This window comes from Cucurbita pepo, chromosome 13, assembly GCF_057944985.1.
Source record: "Cucurbita pepo subsp. pepo isolate OVF chromosome 13, ASM5794498v1, whole genome shotgun sequence".
In the NCBI taxonomy this organism is placed as follows: Eukaryota; Viridiplantae; Streptophyta; class Magnoliopsida; order Cucurbitales; family Cucurbitaceae; genus Cucurbita; species Cucurbita pepo.
In genome coordinates this window covers 2,564,715-2,588,053 of record NC_141810.1, presented here as the reverse complement: position 1 = coordinate 2,588,053, position 23,339 = coordinate 2,564,715, and the positions used below count along the sequence as shown (strand labels likewise).

Below are 23,339 nucleotides of genomic sequence, written 5' to 3'. Positions count from 1 at the left end.
TCCTAATTTGACGAGTCATGAATAAATTTAGTTTTTTCTCGATTCTTTCTAATGTACTATTAACGTGGCGTCAACTCTTTAGAGTTTGACTTTCCATGGTTATGATTAACTCTTTTTTTACTAAATATTCCTAATTATGTTTTATCTTATATCCTCCGAGCTCATCGTTTAAGATTTACTCTCGACCATTTAGAGTTAACTTTTGTGAAATAGCATGCCGTTCAACGTTAAATACTTATATCCCTAATTTACATTTTTCCCTAATTTAGTATAATTAGATGAAATAAAAAATTTAGGATGAAAGTTATATAATTGATTAGAGGTAAAATTATTTTATAAAAAAGTGTAAAAATGATTTATTAATTTAAATGTTTTAAAATTTTATTATAATTTAACTTATGAAATATCATCATTTTATTATAATCTTTTTATCTTCTTCTATTTAAATAGTTATATTAGGAATTATTTTTGGAAGAGTTTTTATTTTTATTTTATTTTTATTTTTATTTTTATTTTTATTTTTATTTTTATTGTTATTATGCTTGAGAATAAATTTAAAAGAAAATAAAAAAAAAATAAAAAATAAGGGAGAAGAGAACAATCGAGTAAAATAATGACGCAGTTTCTTCAACCCTCCATTTCTCTGCGATTGCGCAAAGGGTTGCAATTTTCATCTTCTTCCTCGTTCCTTCACACTGGTTCCTTCAGATTAAGATACTTCTCTTGCCGAATGTCGGCCGATTCTGCAAATCGAAGCCAATTCATCACCATGCCCTGCCAACACGAGCAACCTGTGCAGATTCTCGCTGCAACCGGTCTCTCCGATTCCGATTTACGGCAAGTTCGATTCCCTTTTTCCACTCGTCTTTTTCTACAAGAGAAGAACTATTTTGTTGAGGCACTATTTAATTCTTGATATTGCAGGAATGCTGTGGATTCATCGTTGTTCAAACAATGGCTGATGAACTTGCAAGGTGAGAGTGGGATTTTAGCCCAGGGAGCCATGTCTCTGAAGCGCGTTCTTATTCAGGTGGTGGAAAATAAACTCATCGAGTTTTAGCTTTGTTTTTTTTTTTTTTTTTTTTTTGGGAAATCCACTTTTGGTCGAATGTAATGGAGGAATTTTTTGTTCAGGGAGTTGATATGTTCGGAAGCAGAATTGGGTTTCTCAAATTTCAAGCCGATATCTACGATAAGCAAACCGGGAAGAAGGTATTTGGCGATTTTGATAGATAATCATTACTCGGGAAGTGAATTTTAGCAATGGTTATTCAAAATAACTTTGGATTATTTGGACAACACTTTGTGAAGTGTGGAGCTGTTTAACTCATTTAGTAAGCAATCATAAATTATAATTAGATCACTGTTACTACTATCACTTATTAAAAAGTTCCTCTGAAATATGCTCTATTCTTATCTCTTCCCTTTATGTTAATCAGAATGAAGCCATATTTGTTGGTATTATGCTAAGGAAATCAATTAGGCACTAATGTAATTAGATTTACTCTCATGATAAACTTGGGGAAAAACAATGCCCTTGTTTATAAGGGTGTGGATCGTGAGATCTCACATCGGTTGAAAAGGGAACGAAGCATTCTTTATATAAGGGTGTGAAAAGCATTTTAAAAACCTTGAGGGAAAGCCCGAAAGGGAAAGTCCAAAGAGGACAATATCTGCTAGCAGTGGGCTTCGACTGTTACAAATGGTATCAGAGCCAGACACCAAGCGGTATGCCAGCGAGGATGCTGGGCCTCGAAGGGGGTGGACAACGGACGGTGTGCCAACGAAGACGTTGGGTCTCGAAGGGGGTGGATTGTGAGATCCCACGTCGGTTGGAGAGGGAAACAAAACCTTTTTTTACAAGGGTGTGGAAACCTCTCCCTGTTAGATGCATTTTAAAAACCTTGAGGGGAAGCCTGAAAGGGAAAACCCAAAGAAGACAATATCTGCTAGCGGTGGGCTTGGGCTGTTATGACATAGCTGTTGTTTTCCACGAACTAAATGTTGTATAGGTTCCAGGTATTGTTTTTGCGAGAGGACCTGCTGTTGCTGTGCTTATCCTTTTGAGTTGCGAAGGAGAAACTTATGCTGTCCTCACTGAGCAGGTAGATGTTTATTTCGTTTTATATGTTATATTTCTTTGAAGTTTATGAGTTTTGTTGAGAATAAATCGTTAGCCATGTAATTGGATGCTAATAACTATCAGAGGTCACAATTTTTTGGTTGTTTATATTGTGAAACACTGCTTGAAAGTTGAATCTTGATCACACAGAGTTGAAATTTTATGTTTAAGGTTAGAGTTCCGGTTGGGAAGCTCATGTTGGAATTGCCTGCTGGTATGTTGGATGATGATAAGGGGGATTTTGTTGGCACTGCAGTTCGTGAGGTCCAATCTCTCTCTCTCTCGCTCTTGATGTGATGCAACTTTATGTTTTTGTAATGTGGAAAAAAAAAAGAAAAAAAAAAAGGTTCCCTGAGTTTATGCTGATATACTAATATGTATGGTATTGATTCTCTTTTCTATAGGAAATCTTTGTATTTTCTATAGAAGGGTGAAGGGTTTCTTTGGCTTTTGATGTGTGCTTTGACGTGGTAATCATGGCAGGTTGAAGAAGAAATTGGCATTCGATTAAAGCTTGAGGACATGGTCGATCTTACTGGCTTCTTGGACCCATCGACGGGATGCAGAGTCTTTCCTTCTCCCGTAAGTTCGTTTTCACTGATATCCTTCAAAATTTGCCAGTCGTGAGTAGGCTAGTCTTTTCCTCCGTAACAGTCAAAGCCTACCGTTAGCAGATATTGTCCACTTTGGTCCGTTACGTATTGCCGTCAGCCTCATAGTTTTACAATGCGTTTCATAGGGAGAGGTTTCCACACCATTATAAAGAATGTTTATTTCCCCTCTGCAACTGACATAGGATCTCGTGGATCTTTAATCTGCTGTTTTACTGCAATGTTTTATTAAGAGCTACTGTCTTTTGGGAATATAAGGTAGGCTGGCAAGAAACTTCTTAATCTAAGTTAAGTTTCTTGCCAAGCAGAGTTATATGAGGAACTATTATCAGCTTTTCCTCTCTTTTCCTCTCAGGCTTTCCTTCAAGGTTTTTAAAATGTGTCTATTAGGAATAGGTTTCCACACCCTTGAATGTTTCGTTCTCCTCCCATCGATGTGAGATCTCATAATCTACCTTTTTCAGGGCCTAGCGTCCTCGCTGTCACCCATTCCTCTCTCCAATGGATGTGGGATCTCACATCCTCACACCAGCCTATAACATTCGATTGGGTCTCACTCTCTCTGCAGAACATTCGATTGGGTCTCACTCTCTCTGCAGACGATGATTACCCAAAAAGTTTCCTCTCGTACACGTCGACTCTTGAATGCTCTAAAGAAATCATTACACAAAAAGCATATCCAAATATCATCCTTAGTTTTGTACATTGTGGGTTGTTTTGTGTATGAGCAATACTAAACATTATGTTACACGTTGGTGGCTAGGGTGGATGTGATGAGGGAATTGGTCTGTTCTTGTACCGAGGATCTGCAAGTAAAGAGACAATTGCAGAGCTGCAAGGAAAGGAAACCGGACTCAGGGATCATGGTGAGCTGATTAAGGTTCATGTTGTTCCCTATGAAAAACTGTGGCGAGTTACAGCAGATGCGAAGGCTCTAATGGCCATTGGACTCTATGAAATGGCTAAGAAGGAAGGGCTTTTGCCTTCTTTGAAACAATGCTAGCGTCTTCTCTTCACCTTGAACCTTAGACACATGTTTTCCTTCTTCAATTCAACTTTTTCTGCTTAATGTAAAAGGTTAACTAGTTCCTTAAGGAATACAATTGTGCTTCATGAAGTTGGACTCATTATTAGAAATGTCTATGTCTATAGGGCGGGGACGGAGATGAGGAACAGTTCCCCGTTTTGTACCTCATCCCCGCCAGCTATTTCATTCTCCTTTTGTGTGAAATTCTCGAGATAGGGTTGGGAATTCCAGCCGGGAATTTGCCGAGATTGGACTTTGGTAATGTTCCTCATCTCCGTCAGCTATTTCATTCTCTTTGTGAAATTCAACGTTTATTTTTTTGGAGATAGGATTGGGAATGCCAGCTGTTGCTCTCTTTGAGCATTTTCTATTCATCATTTCTTTAGGATCATTTTTATTCAAAGGTTGTTTTGGTTCTATTCTGTACTTTTCATTTCTCACTCATTTCATTCAGGTTTCCTTTTAAGTTTTTCAATTATTCATAAATTTTGAAAATAATTATTTTAGTTTCTACATTTTAGTCACTAACTTATAAGAACATGTTTGATATGGTTAAAATAACATTTATCGTTTTTAAAATAATTTCGAACAAATTTTTAATAATTTAAAATCAATTTTGATGGTATAAAAATTGTGTTAAAATTATAAAATTAAATATAAAATTAATTTTGAATACGTGTTTAAAAGTGATTTTAACATATGCATTTTCAAATATGCTTTTATTTTAATAAATAAAATTCGAAGTTAAATTAAAACTCTGATTAAGGTGTTCGTTTAACCATTAATTTAAAGAATTAGAAAATAAATCCATTTATCATTCTCCAATGGAAAAAGAAAATAGAATTATAAATAAATATATTAAAATTGAGTTAGAAATTTTAATTTCCCTAAAATAAAAATAGATATTTTATATAATAAAAATAAAATATTAAATAAATGATGAAAATAATTTTAACCAACTTTTAAATTAAAAAAAATTTACAATACAAGCAGTTGAGTCTGAGTCTAAAGAAAACATATCAAGTCTGAGTCTAAAGAAAACATATCAACCTGATCTGACTTTGATCTGACCGAAGTCAACTTATGATTACTCCTACACTCAATAGGAAACGTTTATAAATTTAGGGTAACATACAAGACACATATCCTAAATTTTTTTGCTTGCTTATTTAAAAAAAAATAATAATAATATTTGTGTCTTCTAGTTGTAAGTTAGCCTAATTTTTTTTCCAATTAATATATATATATATATATATATATATATATATATATATATATATATATATATATATCAATTTACAAATTAAATTGAATATTTCAATTTTTCAAAATTTCAATTTACTTCTCTATTTAAATATTTTTACATAATTATTTTTTTAATCTCGATATTTGTACCACATGTACACCTCTTAAATATTCTATTTTTATGTCGGTCACTAATATATTTCTTGTAAGTTTATAACTATAAACAAGGTAAATATTCAAGAGAGATATCCGTCCACCGAAAATGATATATTGCTACTAATAATTTACTATTATATTTTTCACGCTATTAATATTATATTTTCTATTATAAAAATTAATATGACTAAAGGGTGTACGAAAGAATACTAAATTAGTACTTTTATTTATTTATTTATTTTACTTAATTAAAAGACAAAAATAAGTTATTATGTAACAAGTATGTCTTGGAATTCGGATTCCCGATAACCTTTACATTCTCTTGTGACAATTACTATTTGTAAGAATGAAGACATTGTCAATGTTTTGTCTTCGCCTACATGTTGTTAGACGAACACGACTCTCCACAATGGTATGATATTGTCCACTTTGAGCATAAGCTCTCATGGCTTTGCTTTGGGCTTCCCAAAAGGCCTCATACGAATGGAGTTAGTATTCCTCACTTATAAACCCATGATCATTCCCTAAATTAGCCGATGTGGGACTTCCATCATCCAACACCTCCCCTCGAACAAAGTGCGCCTCCCCTTAATCGAGGCTCGACTCCTTTGGAGTCTTAGTCATTTTTGACTGCCTTCGAGGAGGGGCTTGACTCCTTTTCTTTAGGAGTTCTTTGTTCGATATTTGAGGATTTACCAATTTATTGGCACGACTAAGTTTAGGGCATGGCTCTGATACCATGTTAGACGAACACGACTCTCCACAATGGTATGATATTGTCCACTTTGAGCATAAGCTCTCATGGCTTTGCTTTGGGCTTCCCAAAAGGCCTCATACGAATGGAGTTAGTATTCCTCACTTATAAACCCATGATCATTCCCTAAATTAGCCGATGTGGGACTTCCATCATCCAACACATGTAAATACCATAGAGTTACTACGCTTGGACCATCGAAAAAGAAAGTGCACATTATTTGATATAGATAGTAACTTTCGTTTCGTTTAAGTCTTTTTTAATTATCTTATTCTCAGGATCGCTTTCATTTGGATACAATCTCGTTTCATTCATGTATCTATTCTTTACTCGAACATCACAACGTGTAAGCAAGAAATTCATTATTCAAATTGATGAGCTATGATCTCACCCAAATCCCCAAAAATGGCCTCCCGACACGCCCGACGACGTCGAACACAAAAAGAAGAAGATTATCTATAGAGATGTTGAGCGCCAAAGAAAGCAAGAATTGTCCACTCTTAACGCCGCTCTTCGCTTACTTCTACCTCTCGAAAATCTCAAGGTAAGAAAACTTACAAAAACATCACCCACCCAAATGTTTATAGAGTAACTTTAGGAGAATATGCGAACTTGAATAAGTTACTAACTTATGAAACAACTATAGGAGAACCGGTTCTAATTGCCAATTATATGACAGATTGTTGAGCATTGTTGAGAGGGAGTCTCATATTGGCTAATTAAGGAGTTGATCATGTGTTTATAAGTAAAGAATAGTCTCCATTGTTACGAGGTCTTTCGGGAAAACCAAAAGCAAAGCCACGAGAGCTTATACTTAAAATGGACAATAACATACCATTATGGAGAATCGTGATTCCTAACATGGCATCTAAGACATGCCTTTAATTTAGTCATGTTAATAGAATCCTCAAATGTCAAACAAAAAAGTTGTGAGTCTCGAAGGTGTAGTCAAAAGTAACTTAAGTCTCAAACAAAGGGTGTACTTTGTTCGAGGGCTCTAGAAATAGCAGTCGAGCCTCGATTAAGGAAAGATTGATCGAGGGCTACATAGGTCTCAAGGGAGGCTCTATGGTGTACTTTGTTCGAGAGGGGGATTGTAGTTGATTATGAGTTTATAAGTAATGAATAGATCTCTATTGGTGCGAGGCCTTTTAGGAAAACCAAAAGCAGAGTTATGAGAACTTATTCTCAAAGTGGACAATATCATATTATCGTCGAGAGCCATGATTCCTAATAGAGTTCACATCTTTTTATTTTTCTTGTTTTGAAATAGGGAAAGCGATCAATATGCGATCACATGCAAGAAACAGTGAAATACATATAAAACATGCAAGCCAAGATTCAAATGCTGACCAACAAAAGAGATGAACTTAAGAGCCTTTTTAAGGACGATTCAGACACTCATACTGTCGAAACATTGCAATTCTCGAAAAAGGACTTTGTGGTAGTGAAGCCAAGATTGGAAGGATTTCAAGTTGTTGTAGACACGGACACCCAACATAGCTTCCCACTTTCAATGATTCTAAAATCTCTACTTACACAAAATCTCGAAATCATCAGCTGCATTACGACCAAGATAAACGGCAGGTACCTTCACACTATTGAGTTTGAAGCTGTCAATGCTGGAACCATCGATACGTCCAAGATCCAACATAAGTTGACTAACTTGAAATACTCTTCTTAGATTAGATCACTACTCATTTGCATGACTTCCTTAATTATTTAGTAGACATGTTCTAAAACGCCATGCATATTGTAGTAAAATTTATAGATATTTTTGTTAATAGTTTATAAATATTTTTATTTGATTTCATTTAAAATGAAAAAATACACCCTTCACTCTAATTTATAATAATTTTTACATTTAGTAAAGTTTATAATTATGCATTAACGTTTTTAAATTGATTAGCTTATAAAAATTTAAAATTTCGATTTATTTATTATTATATTGCCAAAGAGAAAATAGAATTATTAATAATAAAATCATGAGACGCGGGGATGCGTGCCAAATATGGGCATTTTGGGAGAATGTGTGGATCACATAATCAAATATCTATGCTCTTCATCACTCCATTTTCAGCGCATATTTTGTATGTTCCAGATAAAAAAAAAAAAATTAAAGTCCCACGTCCGCTAATTTATGGAATGATTATGAGTTTATAATCAAAGAATACTCTCTACGTTAGTATAAGACCTGTTGGGGAAGCACAAAGCAAAGCATGAGAACTTATACTCAAAGTGGACAATATCATACTATTGTGGAGAGTTGCGTTCGTCTAACATAAAGAATTGGTGAATTTTCTTAGATTTCAGGTAACAGATGCGTTACTCGTCAGAGTAAAAAAGAAAGTTTAACCCGCTTTAAAAACTCGTGGTTATAAATGGAGTATTGTTTTGTACAAGTTTTTGATGAACCCTTTAACATTGGTTAATCTGTGTCGGGCTTAAGAAATGGAATTCAATATTGAATCACCATTTTCATTTGATTTGGGAGATGAACTCTTCCCTCTCCCTTCAATGTCTTCATGCATAGATAATATCTCTGTTCCTCAGTTCCCCTCCATCTCTTCCTTGGAGAATGATAAGAGTGCGTCCAAAAGGCCCAAAAGAAGCAGCCGGACAAACCCACCGCCCAACGCTTCCAACGATGACAACCCCAACGAACAAAAAAGGAAGAAGCTTATGCATAGAGATGTGGAGCGCCAAAGGAGACAAGAAATGTCCTCTCTTTACTCCTCTCTTCGCTCACTTCTCCCTCTTGAATACCTCAAGGTACCATTTTCTTTAATGGGTTATGTTCTTTTTCACAAATTAACATCTTTTTGTCGTAGGGAAAGCGCTCTATATCCGACCACATGTATGAAATGGTTAAGTATATTCAATCTATTCAGACAAGAATCCGACAACTGTCTGATCAAAGAGACAAGCTGAAAAGCCTCTCCGGCGAGAATATGGTCGTCGGTACGGCGGAAACGCTTAATTCCTCACGGAGGGATTCGGTGGTGGTGAGGTCGAAAAATGAATTAGGAATTCAAGTTGTTTTAGACACAGCCATCCAACATAGGCTCCCTGTCTCCGACATTCTTCGAGTTTTAGTTGCCGAAGGACTTGAAATTATGAGTTGCATTACGACCAAAGTAAATGAGAAGTACCTTCACGCTATTGAATGTCAAGTTGTTGAAAATGACGGTTGCTATCCAAGCATCGATGTGTTTGAGCTTCAACATAAGTTAACCAATTTAGAATATCTTCCCTTAGATTAGAAAATTATTAGTACCCACCGTCAAAATATGTCAAAACAAATAAGTGAAACAGTAACAATAACTTGAGGGGAGAGAGTTTTTGAATAGAGGATGGTTTTCAATTCTTTTTGTTGTTAAAATATCATACATCTCATGAGTTTTTAGAGTGTGAGATATACACTTTGTAAACATTTTGATTATTGAGATTGGTTGTTACCTATGCATGTAGGGGAATTTCTTCTCTCCGAACTACGTAAATCTTTGTGTCTTTTTGTTTAATTTTTGTTTGTGGGTGTGTGAGTATGATCGATCTTGTTTTTGCGCTTCTGTTACAACACCAGTATAAGAACATTTCTTACCTTAGGTGGTTAGAAAATGCATATTTAGGATTTCATAAGGGCATTTTTGGATGAGTATGGTAAAATTACTGGTATGCCCCTAGGTTGAAATTTTCGAGAAGCATGTTGTTTTATGTATTATGCAAAGCTAGAGAGAGCATATGCATGACTAGAATACAAGTTAGACAATATGGATGATTATTTATGCATGATGTGAGATGTTACCAAAATGCCTCTATGATTAAATTTGTGATGAATGTTGATTTATAAGCTTTCTGCTGTATTAGAAGGGAGGATGAGCTATTGTGATATATGCTCCAGGTGATTAATGGACGTTATCTCTCCATTGAACTTGTTTTCTTATATGTGTGGATGATATAGTATGTGTTAGCTCTAGGTGTTTGACTGTATTCTCCTTTGTAGAGAGTGTTTATCTGCACAGAGCTCGGGCGTTAGAGTTAGGTTGACTAGATGGTGACCTACTTCAGGACACCTCTAATAGAATGAGAACCTTAGGATCGTGAGTGATAGTTAGAGGGTCTAGACCCTAGTGCTCCCAAGTTAAGAAAGACTCGAGGAGTCAAAACAGAGCAACCTGGAGCTAGAAGTTCGTGTAAAGCCATCTAGATGCCTTAGGAATCCAATAGACCTCAACCCCTAGATATGACCAAGATGAAGTTTAAATTATGCCATACGTTCTTAGGTGATCAATAGGTATAACTCCCTAGTAAAGCATGCATGAGAGAACTAAGTTAAGATTTGTATGCTATAGGTAGTGCGATTTACATGTTGACCTAGGTCGAACGTTTTCAATAGATCCTACACCTTAGGATTGTGAGCAGCGATTAGAGGTCTGGACTTGTGTGCACCTAAAGACTTGGATTAGCTCTGAAGAGCTAACCCCTAGCATCTTGAAAATGAGAGATGAGATTTAAGTTGCCTAGAAGCCCCTAAGAATCTCGTAGGCCTCCACGAAAACAAAAAATGACCAAGGTAACTCATCATGTTATAGTAGTGTGAATAGTGTCATCAGTCTGTCCACTACCATTTTCACTCTAGTACCGTACCTCAAGACTCTACTCTTGTTCCCATATTGTGGAGCTAGGCGTCGCCGATTAGGGTAACACGACACATGCCACAACCTAGTAGAGATGACTAGGGGTCTCCTAAATAGAACCTCTTTGTTGTAAACCCGTTCCTGAGCAGGGGAGCGTGGGACCATGTAGGTGACCTAATAGCTGATCGGCACACAGAAAATCGCTTCTCCCAAACTTCGGCAACGTTTGGTCCAATGGGAGGATCTATCAACTAACCCCATGGACATCGGTCCCATGGGAGGGTTTGTCAGATTGTTGTTCAAATTTAGAACTAGTCATACTGTATCACATCTTATGAGGTCGTATCTCAACCCAAGATACTGGTCATTCATTACATAAGCAAGACAACCCACTTAAGTCATAGGAAAGAAAGATCAAAACTAGCACATACCCCTAGGGGTACACTTCAGTTCAAAGACGTGTTCGAAACATTGAGGTACCTAGTTGCTCAGATAGCAGTGGAACCTAGGCACGAACTTCTTAGAGTCCTAAGGAAAGCTCGTGGATATTTATTAGGATAAAGATGCGATAATAGCCTACAACCAGATTGCTTACGGAGTATATTAAAGTACTAAGAAAATGAAACTAAAAGGCTCAAAGAGAGACAACGTGAAACGCTGTCAAGAGTTGTTTAAACACCAAAAATTGCATCAAACAAGTCGAGCAATCTCCAGCAGCATCACAATGCTACGAAAATAGTGTCATGTGTCGTGTCACGTTGCACACAAAAGAAAAAAAAAACATTCATGCACTCAAGTTTTTGTCCATAGCATCAAGACGTTGCCTACGACATCTCGACACTATCATTCCTCATTAGAAATTCGTAGAGTTTTTGGGACAGCGTCTCAATGCCAGCATGCCACAGCTACCTAAGCTGAGCTATCAGTCTTGAACTCAATCCAATTCTGTTGGTACACCATCAGTCAACATTGAGCCTACCAATTCAATACATATTCATCAACCAATCACTAGGAGAGTGACCAAAACATATAGGACAGCATTAAGGTTGCCCCATTGAAAGGTGGCCACGGATGAGGAGCTCATAGCCCTACACGAGAATCATGCTTAGAAATATGTCGATGAATCGAGCATATAATATAAACCTTAAAAATTATTATTGGAACACGAATTATACTAATAAGATTTTGAAATCATGCAAATTATTCATGTAAAAATAATTTTCAATTTTAGAACATAAACGAAAATTTCGAAGATGAATAAATTTATTTCCTGATATAAAATCATCTAAAAATTTAATTAGACTATATCTGTAGTTAAATCGTTCGCTAAACAACGAAAAGACAAACAACGAAAAGACTAGTGAAAGTTTCGACATAATTCGACATAATTTGTCGGGACTACAAATATTCCCCATTGGATAGAATTATTGGTTCCACATGTTTGTTGTCTCAAAGATGTTGGGGTCGTGTGGGTAAATTAAGGAAAGTGTGGGGTGGTGTTGTTAAATACATATTTGTGGGCGAGGGCTTGTGAGTAAATAATTATGGGTGTGAGGGGGTGGTGATTGGCTAATATATTGATGTACAAAAATGGTAAGATGTCTACTTTCTTCCTCCCATTCTTCCCTCAACAACATCCTCGTCATACTCAAACAACGTTCTCCTGCACCCCTTACGATATGGTCACGTTACCTACTCCTCGCTTCTTAAAAGTCAAGACTATTTCTACAAACCAACACGAGTCATTCCAGCAAGTACTCATCCTCCAACGTCATTCTCCTGCATCCCTTACGATATGGTCACGTTACCTACTCCTGGTTTCTTAAGAGTGAAGACTATTTCTACAAACCAACACGAGTTATTCCAGCAAGTACTCATACTCCAACGACATTCTCCTACATCCCTTACAATATGGTCACATTACCTACTCCTCACTTCTCAAGAGTGAAGATTATTTCTACAAGCGAGTCATTCCAACATGTTTTGTACTTATTCACCCGCATCTTACAAAAATTACTAGGAGGCACCGAACATAAACTACTCCAAGTAAAGTAGACTCAACCATGAAGTTTCTATAATTAAGCCCCCGAAAAAAAAGGTACAACTTGTTAATATAGGGAGTGACTTTCAATTATCACGCAAAAATCAACCACAGTCTTATACACAATTATTCTTGTGATTGAGCAATTTTGTCATTATAAATAATAAGGTTGAATTTGATTTAAAATCTGTCAAATATTTCAATTATTATGTCATTCATCTAAAATAATTCAAAATTTTATGGCTTAAAGTCAAAAAGTAGAATTGTTTTATGAGAAAAACAACTCACTTAAATAAATAAATTAATACTTAAACACCTATTTGGAATTTGCAATACATAAATAAAAACAAATTTAAATTATTGAACCGTTTTATTATGACATCCAAATTTTTGTATTTGTATATTTTAGAAAATATTTATATAAGTTTTTTTTTTTAATTTCTTTAATTTTCAAATTTATTAATTTATTCAACATTTTTCTTAATTTTAGAGATAAAATAAAGATTTAGGGTCTAATTACGTATAAAATTTTATTTTATATATTTAATATATCAATTTAAGTTTTTAAATAATTTAAATTTATCAGAGAACATATAAAATACAACATTAAAAATGGATCACTTATTAATCATATTTTAATTTTAGAGACATTTTAAATTGTTGGCTTTTTTTTTTTTTTTTTTTACCCTTAATTTCAAATTATTTATTTTAATTATTAAATTAATTAATATTTTAATTACAAACTTACCTTTAACTACTAATAATTTTAGTGCTTTAATTTATATCACTCAAATCGAAGTTAAAGAAAAAAATAGCCGAAACAAATTGAATATTAAATCAGGAATATAATGATGATATGGCGACTAAATTGACATTATAAACTAATCAAATGATTACATATGTAGTTGGAAAGAACAACCGTGACTAGAGTTTTTGTCTTTTTTTTTTTTTAAGAGTATTAATAAAACCTTTGAAAACTTTAGGGTATGTTTAAACCGTTCTAGACGTTAAAAAGTATTTTTTTAGATCATTTTAAAAGTTTAAAGAAATTTTTTAAACAAAATATTAAAAACTCAATATAGATACTGTAATTTTCTAGTCATTCGTTCAATAATCAAATAAGCATGGAAATAATAGACCACTCAAGTATACAAATATTTTATGCATAGTGATGGATCTCACATCATTCTCGTAATCACATGTGAAATAAGAGGAACTAGAAATTTCTCAAAGATGATTGTAACTTATCTAAGTATAAAGAGAAGGGAACAAATCATTCTTTAGTGTGAAAATCTTTTATGAGAAGATCCATTTTAAAACTCGAAAGAAAAAGCCGATAATATGTGCAGTAGGCTTGAGTTGTCACAGAAAGAATAAAAGACAGTTTATAGTAGCAACATAAGTTAGAACAATGATCGTCAATTTGCATGAGACATGCTGAATGAGATTGGAATTGATCGATTGAACTGTTACAGAATGAATACAAGACAAGACAGTTTATGATAGCCACATAATTTAGAACAATAAGTCGTCAATTTGTATGAGACATGCTATTGAAAAAAAAAAAGTAATGCTTTTGTCACCCTCACCAAAATTATTTATAAAGGACAAAACTATATTTGAAACCTATCTTATAATTTCATAACACTCGTACACTTTATTCTAAAAAGCAAACAGAAACGAAAACGAAAAGGTGAAAGAGTGTCTTGTCCACAATACATATATTATTGACGTAATTATTTTTATGAATATGATTAATATATAAACTCTTATAACCGTCAATTACTAAACAAAAATTTATCATACCACAAATACGACTATTCTATAGTTTTGTAGAAGAAAAAAAAAACTATCAATTTGAATATAGTTCAACCGAGTATATAGATACATATTTTCAGGCAACAAATACGTTGTTTAAGTTTTCACTCGCTCACGCGCTAAGAAACTCGTCCTTATAAATGGGTGATTTTCATGAACCCTTTAGCATTGGTTAATGTGTGTTGGGCTTAAGAAATGGAATTCAATATTGAATCACCATTTTCATTTGATTTGGGAGATGAACTCTTCCCTCTCCCTTCAATGTCTTCATGCATAGATAATATCTCTGTTCCTCAGTTCCCCTCCATCTCTTCCTTGGAGAATGATAAGAGTGCGTCCAAAAGGCCCAAAAGAAGCAGCCGGACAAACCCACCGCCCAACGCTTCCAACGATGACAACCCCAACGAACAAAAAAGGAAGAAGCTTATGCATAGAGATGTGGAGCGCCAAAGGAGACAAGAAATGTCCTCTCTTTACTCCTCTCTTCGCTCACTTCTCCCTCTTGAATACCTCAAGGTACCATTTTCTTTAATGGGTTATGTTCTTTTTCACAAATTAACATCTTTTTGTCGTAGGGAAAGCGCTCTATATCCGACCACATGTATGAAATGGTTAAGTATATTCAATCTATTCAGACAAGAATCCGACAACTGTCTGATCAAAGAGACGAGCTGAAAAGCCTCTCCGGCGAGAATATGGTCGTCGGTATGGTGGAAACGCTTAATTCCTCACGGAGGGATTCGGTGGTGGTGAGGTCGAAAAATGAATTAGGAATTCAAGTTGTTTTAGACACAGCCATCCAACATAGGCTCCCTGTCTCCGACATTCTTCGAGTTTTAGTTGCCGAAGGACTTGAAATTATGAGTTGCATTACGACCAAAGTAAATGAGAAGTACCTTCACACTATTGAATGTCAAGTTGTTGAAAATGACGGTTGCTATCCAAGCATCGATGTGTTTGAGCTTGAGCATAAGTTAATCAATTTAGAATATTTTCCTTTAGATTAGAAAAATTATTGAATAGGGTCGTGTTTTTTGATTCATCATGTTTTGTTTTTTTGTTTGATTTTTGTAGTACGAATGTTTTGTGAAATTATAATGTTGTCAGAAATTGAAGTGGGACATGAATGGTTTTGTATAATATTGTCCATTGAACTTGTTGCTAAGTTTACACTGTCGTTTCTTAAAACCTTTTAAACACAAACTCCAGCTTCTTTTCACTTACCTAATTCATCCTATGTTGGTGGGGTATTTATTGTTGTGTGCCTAATACTACAACTACAAAATTATGATACCGATTGTTGTAGCGAAAGCGGAACGAATGTACTCACAATCATAATGAACGGAATTACACAAAGAGACACCAAGATATTTACGTGTTTCGGAGAGAAGAAGCTCCCCTACATCTACGGGTACCAACTAATCACAAATAATCAAAGTGTTACAAGTGAATACCTCACTCTTACCCTACAAAGACTCTCACCAAAATGTCACTCAAGAATACAATGTGACACAGAAAACTCAATCATACTTCGATATCAAATTCTGATATCAACATCCTCCTAGACAAGCCCATTATATAGGAACAATTGTTTGAATCATCACTACAGGAGTTATGACCATAATGGCAAGTTCCATAACTCCAAACTACTCCTTCAAATGACCACGAAGTTATGAAATTAAAATAATAAATAAAGTTTTCAAATAAATTATCAATCAAATGTTATTTATGTCAACCACATGTTCCACTTCAATTTTGTCCATGTTAACTTCGAGAACTCCAAATGGTCTTTTTTCACTCGAGTCAACTTGTAACATAGGAGCGGAGGTTGAATCAAGTCAAATTGGAGGGTAAAGTTTTTGTGAAAATTATCTATTTATTTTGTCATGCCGATCATGTTGAATGGCTTTGCTTCGTTGACTGGGTGTCAATTCCTATCGATTAGAGTAAATTCCACCCAGAATCGCTCACATGTACCTTGACAAATTGACACATTCAATTATGGGTTAATCGACCAATTTGTTTGTTAGAACATTTTAGGTTCCTCAAGTACACATGTATATTTTTAATTGTTATGCATATCTAACCCTAGCATAGGGTTACTGAGTATTTTTAATACTCACATTTTCAGTACAAAGTAAGAAATGACTTCGATCCTAATTATGCCATAAAAACCGTGTTGTTTTTGAAAGTTCAGTTGAAAAATTGTATGAAGCTTATTTATCTTATGAATATTAATATTTTAAAAACTTTCATGTCGTTTTTTTAAGTTTTAAGTGATATCGACATGCATTGTCACAATTTCATTAGTCTAGACCTAAAAAAGTCGTATCGAAACTTTTTAAAAATATTTTGATGTGTGTTTTCTAAGTCAACAAGTTGATTATTAATATCTATTTTAAAATTTTCCATTTTGTTAACTCTGATAATTAATAAAAATATGTAAATTTATTATTCAAAAAAGAATTATCTGACACAATTATTGGTAGAGAAAAACTAATTAATATCATTAATTTCACCTGTTCTTTATATTAAGCTTCAATCCAATCAATATATATACATATATATACATACATATATATATATATATATACAAGGCTAAGTGGGTGGCAGACTTTATATGGAGATGAAACCTGCGAGCACGTTGAACCCAAAATTTGAGGTTATTTTCCACTAATTATACTTCTAATTTTTATTTAATTTTATTTTGTTTGTCTCAAAATTCATGGTCCAATCCCAATCTCCCACGTCTCTAATTAAAAACCTTTTTTTAATTTTATTAATTTTTTCGTTTATAATATGAATTGACTTCATAAAGTACACACAAAAATCTTCGTGAGGGTCACGAAGGTGCACTTCCCTTTGGTCGTGGCTTAGAATATATAAAGGGCCTGCGAGTTCCAGGTCAATGGGCAAGAAATGGCTTCTTCTTTAGGCTTCAATTTCTTCTTCCTGCCATTGGTTTTCGCCATCTTCACCAGACCAACGCTCGCCGTGTTCAAACCAAGCGCGTGGAAGCTCGCTCATGCCACCTTTTATGGCGACGAAACTGCCTCCGCTACCATGGGTACGCAATCATCGTCATAGCTTTCACTCTCATTTTACTCCTACGTATATAAGCAATTAACATTTAACATCATGTCATCATACAAAGAAGTTGCCCTTGACCTATTCTCGGTCTGCCCATCTCGCTAATGGGTTCGTGCAGAAGAAGTTACACCCTCGAATTCTAGCTACTACGTCAGATGAACTTGATTTAGTCCATTGTTTTCTTTTTGTAGGAGGAGCTTGTGGGTATGGAAACTTGTTTACGAACGGTTATGGAACCGACACGGTAGCGTTAAGCTCGACATTGTTCAACAATGGCTACGCTTGTGGGATATGCTTTCAGATCAAATGCGTGCAATCGAAGGCATGCTATGCGAACGTGAAATACACCACCGTGACGGCGACAAACCTATGCCCACCAAATTGGTCACAGGACTCGAACGCAGGCGGGTGGTGCAACCCACCAAGAGTTCACTTCGACATGGCCAAGCCGGCGTTCATGAAGATCGCTTGGTGGAAGGCCGGAATAGTCCCTATCGCATACCGTAGGTGAGTTGTCACAACACCCACGAATAATCATGGGTTTATAAGTAAGAAATACAGGAAAGCCTAAAGCAAAACTATGAGAGCTTATACTTTAAGGTGGACAATATCGTACCGTTATGGAGAGTCGTGATGTCTAACTTAGTGAGCTATTTGCATAATGTAGGGTTCCGTGTGCGAAAAAAGGCGGCGTTCGATTCAGCTTGCAAGGAAATGGGTATTGGTTATTGGTGTACGTGATGAACGTAGGCGGCGGCGGCGATGTGTACTCAATGGCGGTGAAAGGAAGCAAAACGGGGTGGATAACAATGAGCCATAACTGGGGAGCTTCATACCAAGCTTTTTCATCATTGGGTGGCCAAGGCCTCTCTTTCAGAATCACTTCCTACACAACAAGAGAGACCCTTACTTTATGGAATGTCATTCCTTCAAATTGGCAAGTTGGGTTGACTTATAATTCTAATCTCAACTTCCGTTGACTTGTTTGAAGAGGATCAGTTTCTAGCTCTTTGGTTTTTGGTTTGATGAGCTGTTTGATTGTTTGTTTATGGAAGAATTATCAGCTTCCGAACATGAAAGAGGTCGCCTTTAAGTTGGTGTTTTGTACTGAAACTCTCTTTCGTGTAGTTGATATTGACATGTCTCTGTATTTGTTTTCGTAATTATACAACGTTGTTTACTTCAAATCTAAACCTGGGTGAGTTTGTTCCTCGTATCAAGTCTCATAATTGTCCATTTTGAATGAGATATTTGTTACTTATAAACTTGTGATACAACCCTCTTAATTAGTCGATGTGATTCTTCTCTCGAACAAAGTACACCATAGAGCTTCTCTAAAATCATATGGAGCCCTCAAACAACTTCCTCTTAATCGAGACTCAACTTCTTCTCTGGAGCCCTCAAATAAAGTACACATTTTGTTTGTTCGATAGTTGAGTCACTTTTGACTATACTTTTGACCATAGAGCCTCCCTTTGAGGCATGTGGAGCCCTCGAACAGTCTTTTTTTAATTGAGACTCGACTCCTTCTCTGAAACTCTCGAACAAAGTATACCATTTGTTCGACAGTTGAGTCACTTTTGACTACACCTTTGAAGCTAAAAATTTCTTTGTTCGACACATGAGAATTTGATTAGCATGACTAAGTTAAGGACATGGTTCTAATACCATGTTAGGAATTATGTGGAGCTCTCAAACAATCTCCCCTTAATCGAGGCTCGGCTCCTGCTCTGAAGCCCTTGAACAAAGTACACCCTTTGTTCAACAGTTGAGTCATTTTTTACCACACTTTTGAGGCTAGCAACTTCTTTGTTTGACACTTGAGAATTCAATTAGTATGACTAAGTTAAGGGAATAGTTTTGATATCATGTTAAGAATCACGAACCTTCACAATGGTATGATATTATCCACCCTGAATATAAGCTTTCATGTCTTTGTTTTTTGTTTTTCCAACATACATCGTACTAACGAAGATGTACTTATAAATTCATGATCGACCCTTTAATTAGTCGACGTGTAAGTCCTCTCCCAACAATTTTCAACCGAAGGTCTGAACTTGATCTAAATTAGATTGGTTCAAGCCGCTCACTCCTCTCATAAAAAACGAATGAAGTTTAATAAAGAATATAGGTCTAAAACTGAATAAACATTACATTCTCAAATCTCAACGACGACTAGACGGAGGCAAGTACTCATTTTCAATCGACGGCGAAGTCCGAGTCCCCGGAGCTGTCGGAGCTCTGACATGTCCAACCATCGAAACCTGCAGAGCTTCCTCTTCATAAGCCCTAATTTCCATCTCTTCCATTTTCGTCCTCTGTTTCACTCGCACAAACATCGCCACCAAAAGCAGTCCCAAAAGAAACGCTCCGATCGCCGCCCCAATCGAGCTTCCGACAGCCACCTTCCATGGCCGCTCCTTCTTCCTCAGTTCAACCGGCTCTGCCTCCTCCACCACTAACCCAAAATGCCCCTGTCTCAAAGCAGAGCAAACCAACGGCGAAATTTCCTTCGCCAATGTCACTCTCCCATCCCTTTCAAAGCTCGCACAAATCGGCCTGATTCCCGAAATACTTCCCGTTCTCGTCGAATTCCGGAAATCTATGGTAATGGGTTTTTCTCCGGTGGAAATTCCGACCTCAAATGGAACAGGGGAGCTTGAAGTGTTAGTGTAATTTCCAGGGTTGTAAGCCAAAAGCCCCAAAATTGAAGAGACTAATTGGTACCCAATTAAATGGTAGTTGTTGAAGTAAATCGAAGACCAATTGGAGCCCAAATTTTGCCGGATGATTACGATTCTCTCTGCACATGGGTTCAGAGAAACACCGACACCCAGATGGAATTCTCCTACCGACGCCCCGTACCGCCGTAAACTGCCGCATCGGAACCTGGCCGTGTCGACGGTGATGCCTGTTAAATTTTCCGGTAATGGGACGGTGTGAAGTGCCCCTGTTTTGATTGTATTGTCGAGGGAATTCAATGTGAAATCTCTGATGTAGAGATCAAGAAGATGGGTCGATTGGAGTTTGTGGGGTTGAGTTTTGAGGGACGCCATTGATGAGGCTGATGAAGTTATGGTGAGAAGCAGAGGGAAGAAGAAGAAGAAGAAGAAGAAGAAGAAGAAACCCATTCTTCCTTTCAATTTGTGAAGGTTATGATAGTGAGATGTAAGGAATAGAAAAGCGAAGGAAAAGTTGCCTTTCTTCTACTATTTTATTGTTTCGATCTTTCCACTTCACGAACCAAATGAGAAAGAAGAAACGAAAGAGGAAACTGATGAGATGTAAATAAACGAACCTATTTAAGCATAGCTTGTGTAACAACTCAATTCCATCGCTAGTAGATATTGTCCGCTTTGGCCCGTTACATATTATTGTCATCCTCACGGTCACATCTACTAGAGAGAGATTTCTACACCCTTATAAGAAATGCTTCGTTCATCCACCCCCTTGAAGGCCCAACATCCTCGCTGGCACACCGCTCAGAGCCCTGATACCATTTGTAACAACAAGTTCACCACTAGTCGATATTGTCCGTTTTAGCCTGTTACATATCGGTGTCAGTCTCACGATTTTAAAACACGCCTATTAGGGAAAGATTTCCACACCTTTATTATAAGGAATGTTTCGTTCCGCTCCCCAATCGAAATGGGATCTCATAGGTCAATATGTAGAGGAGAAATTGGAACTTTTAACCCAATTAATTTCTATTAAACTTTTTTTAACCTCATTAACCTGACCTTCTTTAAAGTCTTAAAGTTTGAATCTCGGTTCTTATATTACTATACCATATAGTAAAAGAAGACATTATACATAACGCTAATATGTTCATCGTATAAAATTTTAGTTAAATTCGCTTGGTATGGTATGTCGGTAGCTTGACGGATAACAACAATGATAAATTCTTGTAGTTTAAGCATTTTGAAAAGGGTTAGAGATTTGAAGGATGGAGTCCAAATGTAGGGAAATTGGAATGATTTAGGAGTGTGGAAGATGATAATGATGCTTCTTCAAGCCAAAAAAAAAAAAAAAAAAAGGCTTCAAAAAGAGGCTAAGGCGTGCTAGGGTTATGCAATACTCTCTTTATCTTACATGTTTTCCAATTCAATTGCCTTATGGGTCTTACTTAATTGGTCACGAGATCCCGCATCGATGGTGGATTATGAGATCCCACAACGATTGTAAAGAGGAAAGGGTGTCAGCGATGACACTAGCTCCGAAGGGAGGTGGATTGTGAGATCCCACATTGATGGTGGATTATGAGATCTCACATCGATTGAAGAGGGGAACTAGTGCCAGCGAGAATGATGGGCCTAAAAAAGGAGTGGATTGTGAGATCTACATCGATTGGAGAGGGGAACAAGTGTCAGCGAGGACGTTGGGCCTCGAAGGGGGTGGATTGTGAGATCCCACATCAATGGTAGATTGTGAGATACCACATTGATCGGAGAGGAGAATGAATGTCAGCGAAGACGTTGAGCCCTGAAGGGAGTAAATTGTGAGATTCTGCATCGATTGAAGAGGGAAACGAAGCATTCTTTATGAAGGTGTAAAAAAAACTTCCCAGTAGACGCATTTTAAAAACCTTGAGAGGAAGTCGGAAAAGAAAAACATGAAGAGAAAAATATCTGGTAGCTGTGAGATTGGACTGTTACATTAAGAAAAAAAAAAAAAAGCTAAATAATGGCTAAAATACATAGGTGGTCACACTTTTTTTATAGGTACTCAAAAATGGCCCTAGGCTGATTAAGGGTTCACATGAATGATTCAACCACTTACCTACCTCTCATAACTAAAATAAAATAAATAAAAATCGTTGGTACATAAATGAAATGATACCATATCTAAATGGGAGGTATCTTGATAATAGGATGACTAAGATGAATATTCCAGAGAGCCCAAGTCACTGCTAGCAAAATTTGTCTTTTTGGGTCTTCGCTCAAAGTTTTTAAAATGCATTTTGGTAGGAGTAAGTTTCCATATCTTATAAAAAAATGTTTCGTTCTCCTCTTCAATCGATGTGGGATCTCACAATTCACCCCCTCCTTCTTCATAGCCCAACGTCCTCACTGGCACCCATTCCCCTCTCCAATCAATATCGTTCCCCTCTCATGTGGGATCTCACACTTTCCATCAATCAAGAAAAAAAATTAATAAATAAAAACTTGATTTTAGAAACATTTACTAACCGCAAAACCTAACTCACAAGGCTTCCTCCTCGCTCACAACCAAAGAGGCCTAACGCCCATTGACAAAATCAATAGTTAGAGACGATACTCTTAAAATCCTCGAATTGGCTCAACCCAATGGTTAACTCCAAGGCCCAAATGAACAATTATTTGAAGGGTCGGTCGAAAAAGGGCCCAAATGAACAATTCTTTGAAGGGTCGGTCGAAAAAGACAATCCTATGTATAGTATATAACTCAACCGTGTAAAATTTTCAACGTGAGCATTGAACTAATTAAGGGGTCATTCATTAGAACATCTCACCTTCACCTATTGTTGATTTTTTTTTTTTAAATAATTGTCAACATGGGTAAAAAAAATTATCAGTACTAAATAACTTCTTCATTTTTTAAAATATATAACAAATAAACAAAAATAAATCGAAAATGGGAAGGAGGGCTGATAAGGTTGGAATTATTTGGGCTGTAAATATGGGCTGCAGTAAATATGGGTCTTTATTGGGCTGTAAATATGGGCCTTGGTTGCATGGGCTGTTAATTTATTGCATTTTAATCTTAATCAATTATTTCTTTACATAATTTCCAAATTTTTTTCCTTATTTTTATTAGATCAAAAAACTAAATTAACCCATTTCAAATATATATATATAT

General features: G+C 36.0%; 5 protein-coding genes and 1 pseudogene across 6 annotated transcripts; 5 read left to right on the top strand and 1 right to left on the bottom strand.

The window, feature by feature from the left end:
• Positions 1–601: 601 nt before the first annotated feature.
• Positions 602–3,949, top strand: NUDX14 (nudix hydrolase homolog 14). 2 transcript variants are annotated; one of them, XM_023693937.2, is made up of 7 exons: positions 602–837; positions 925–1,030; positions 1,135–1,212; positions 2,013–2,105; positions 2,294–2,386; positions 2,606–2,704; positions 3,497–3,949. In XM_023693937.2, exons 1-7 carry the CDS (start codon positions 614–616, stop codon positions 3,734–3,736), a joined length of 933 nt encoding a protein of 310 aa, XP_023549705.2. In that variant the 5' UTR covers positions 602–613; the 3' UTR covers positions 3,737–3,949. The 2 variants fall into 2 exon arrangements, with proteins under 2 accessions (XP_023549705.2, XP_023549706.2); XM_023693938.2 differs by lacking the exon at positions 3,497–3,949 and adding an exon at positions 3,198–3,490.
• A 2,369-nt stretch (positions 3,950–6,318) lies between these two features.
• Positions 6,319–7,599, top strand: LOC111808651 (transcription factor bHLH126-like; annotated as a pseudogene).
• A 753-nt stretch (positions 7,600–8,352) lies between these two features.
• Positions 8,353–9,339, top strand: LOC111809190 (transcription factor bHLH118-like). Its single transcript, XM_087117110.1, has 2 exons — positions 8,353–8,687; positions 8,747–9,339. Exons 1-2 carry the CDS (start codon positions 8,367–8,369, stop codon positions 9,176–9,178), a joined length of 753 nt encoding a protein of 250 aa, XP_086973236.1. The 5' UTR covers positions 8,353–8,366; the 3' UTR covers positions 9,179–9,339.
• A 5,129-nt stretch (positions 9,340–14,468) lies between these two features.
• LOC111809124 (transcription factor bHLH118-like) lies at positions 14,469–15,534 on the top strand. Its single transcript, XM_087117088.1, has 2 exons — positions 14,469–14,927; positions 14,987–15,534. Exons 1-2 carry the CDS (start codon positions 14,607–14,609, stop codon positions 15,416–15,418), a joined length of 753 nt encoding a protein of 250 aa, XP_086973214.1. The 5' UTR covers positions 14,469–14,606; the 3' UTR covers positions 15,419–15,534.
• Positions 15,535–17,330: 1,796 nt separating this feature from the next.
• Positions 17,331–18,754, top strand: LOC111809410 (expansin-A7-like). The gene is made up of 3 exons (XM_023695860.2): positions 17,331–17,478; positions 17,693–18,008; positions 18,169–18,754. The coding sequence occupies exons 1-3, from the start codon at positions 17,331–17,333 to the stop codon at positions 18,479–18,481; spliced, it is 777 nt and encodes a 258-aa protein (XP_023551628.2). The 3' UTR covers positions 18,482–18,754.
• Positions 18,755–19,388: 634 nt separating this feature from the next.
• Positions 19,389–20,762, bottom strand: LOC111809150 (uncharacterized). Its single transcript, XM_023695516.2, has one exon. It carries the CDS (start codon positions 20,630–20,632, stop codon positions 19,667–19,669), a length of 966 nt encoding a protein of 321 aa, XP_023551284.2. The 5' UTR covers positions 20,633–20,762; the 3' UTR covers positions 19,389–19,666.
• Between the last annotated feature and the right edge of the window lie 2,577 nt (positions 20,763–23,339).

What these genes read in the sequence shown, in the direction of transcription:
- LOC111809124 (XM_087117088.1), top strand. Translation starts at nt 14,607, where the DNA reads ATGGAATTCAATATTGAATCACCATTTTCATTTGATTTGGGAGATGAA. An exon ending in TCCCTCTTGAATACCTCAAG is followed by an intron (nt 14,928 to 14,986) that starts GTACCATTTTCT and finishes TTTTTGTCGTAG; the next exon opens with GGAAAGCGCTCTATATCCGA.
- LOC111809190 (XM_087117110.1), top strand. Translation starts at nt 8,367, where the DNA reads ATGGAATTCAATATTGAATCACCATTTTCATTTGATTTGGGAGATGAA. An exon ending in TCCCTCTTGAATACCTCAAG is followed by an intron (nt 8,688 to 8,746) that starts GTACCATTTTCT and finishes TTTTTGTCGTAG; the next exon opens with GGAAAGCGCTCTATATCCGA.
- NUDX14 (XM_023693937.2), top strand. Translation starts at nt 614, where the DNA reads ATGACGCAGTTTCTTCAACCCTCCATTTCTCTGCGATTGCGCAAAGGG. An exon ending in ATAAGCAAACCGGGAAGAAG is followed by an intron (nt 1,213 to 2,012) that starts GTATTTGGCGAT and finishes AATGTTGTATAG; the next exon opens with GTTCCAGGTATTGTTTTTGC. An exon ending in ATGCTGTCCTCACTGAGCAG is followed by an intron (nt 2,106 to 2,293) that starts GTAGATGTTTAT and finishes TTTATGTTTAAG; the next exon opens with GTTAGAGTTCCGGTTGGGAA.
- LOC111809150 (XM_023695516.2), bottom strand. Translation starts at nt 20,632, where the DNA reads ATGGGTTTCTTCTTCTTCTTCTTCTTCTTCTTCTTCTTCCCTCTGCTT.
- LOC111809410 (XM_023695860.2), top strand. Translation starts at nt 17,331, where the DNA reads ATGGCTTCTTCTTTAGGCTTCAATTTCTTCTTCCTGCCATTGGTTTTC. An exon ending in AACTGCCTCCGCTACCATGG is followed by an intron (nt 17,479 to 17,692) that starts GTACGCAATCAT and finishes TTCTTTTTGTAG; the next exon opens with GAGGAGCTTGTGGGTATGGA. An exon ending in GTCCCTATCGCATACCGTAG is followed by an intron (nt 18,009 to 18,168) that starts GTGAGTTGTCAC and finishes TGCATAATGTAG; the next exon opens with GGTTCCGTGTGCGAAAAAAG.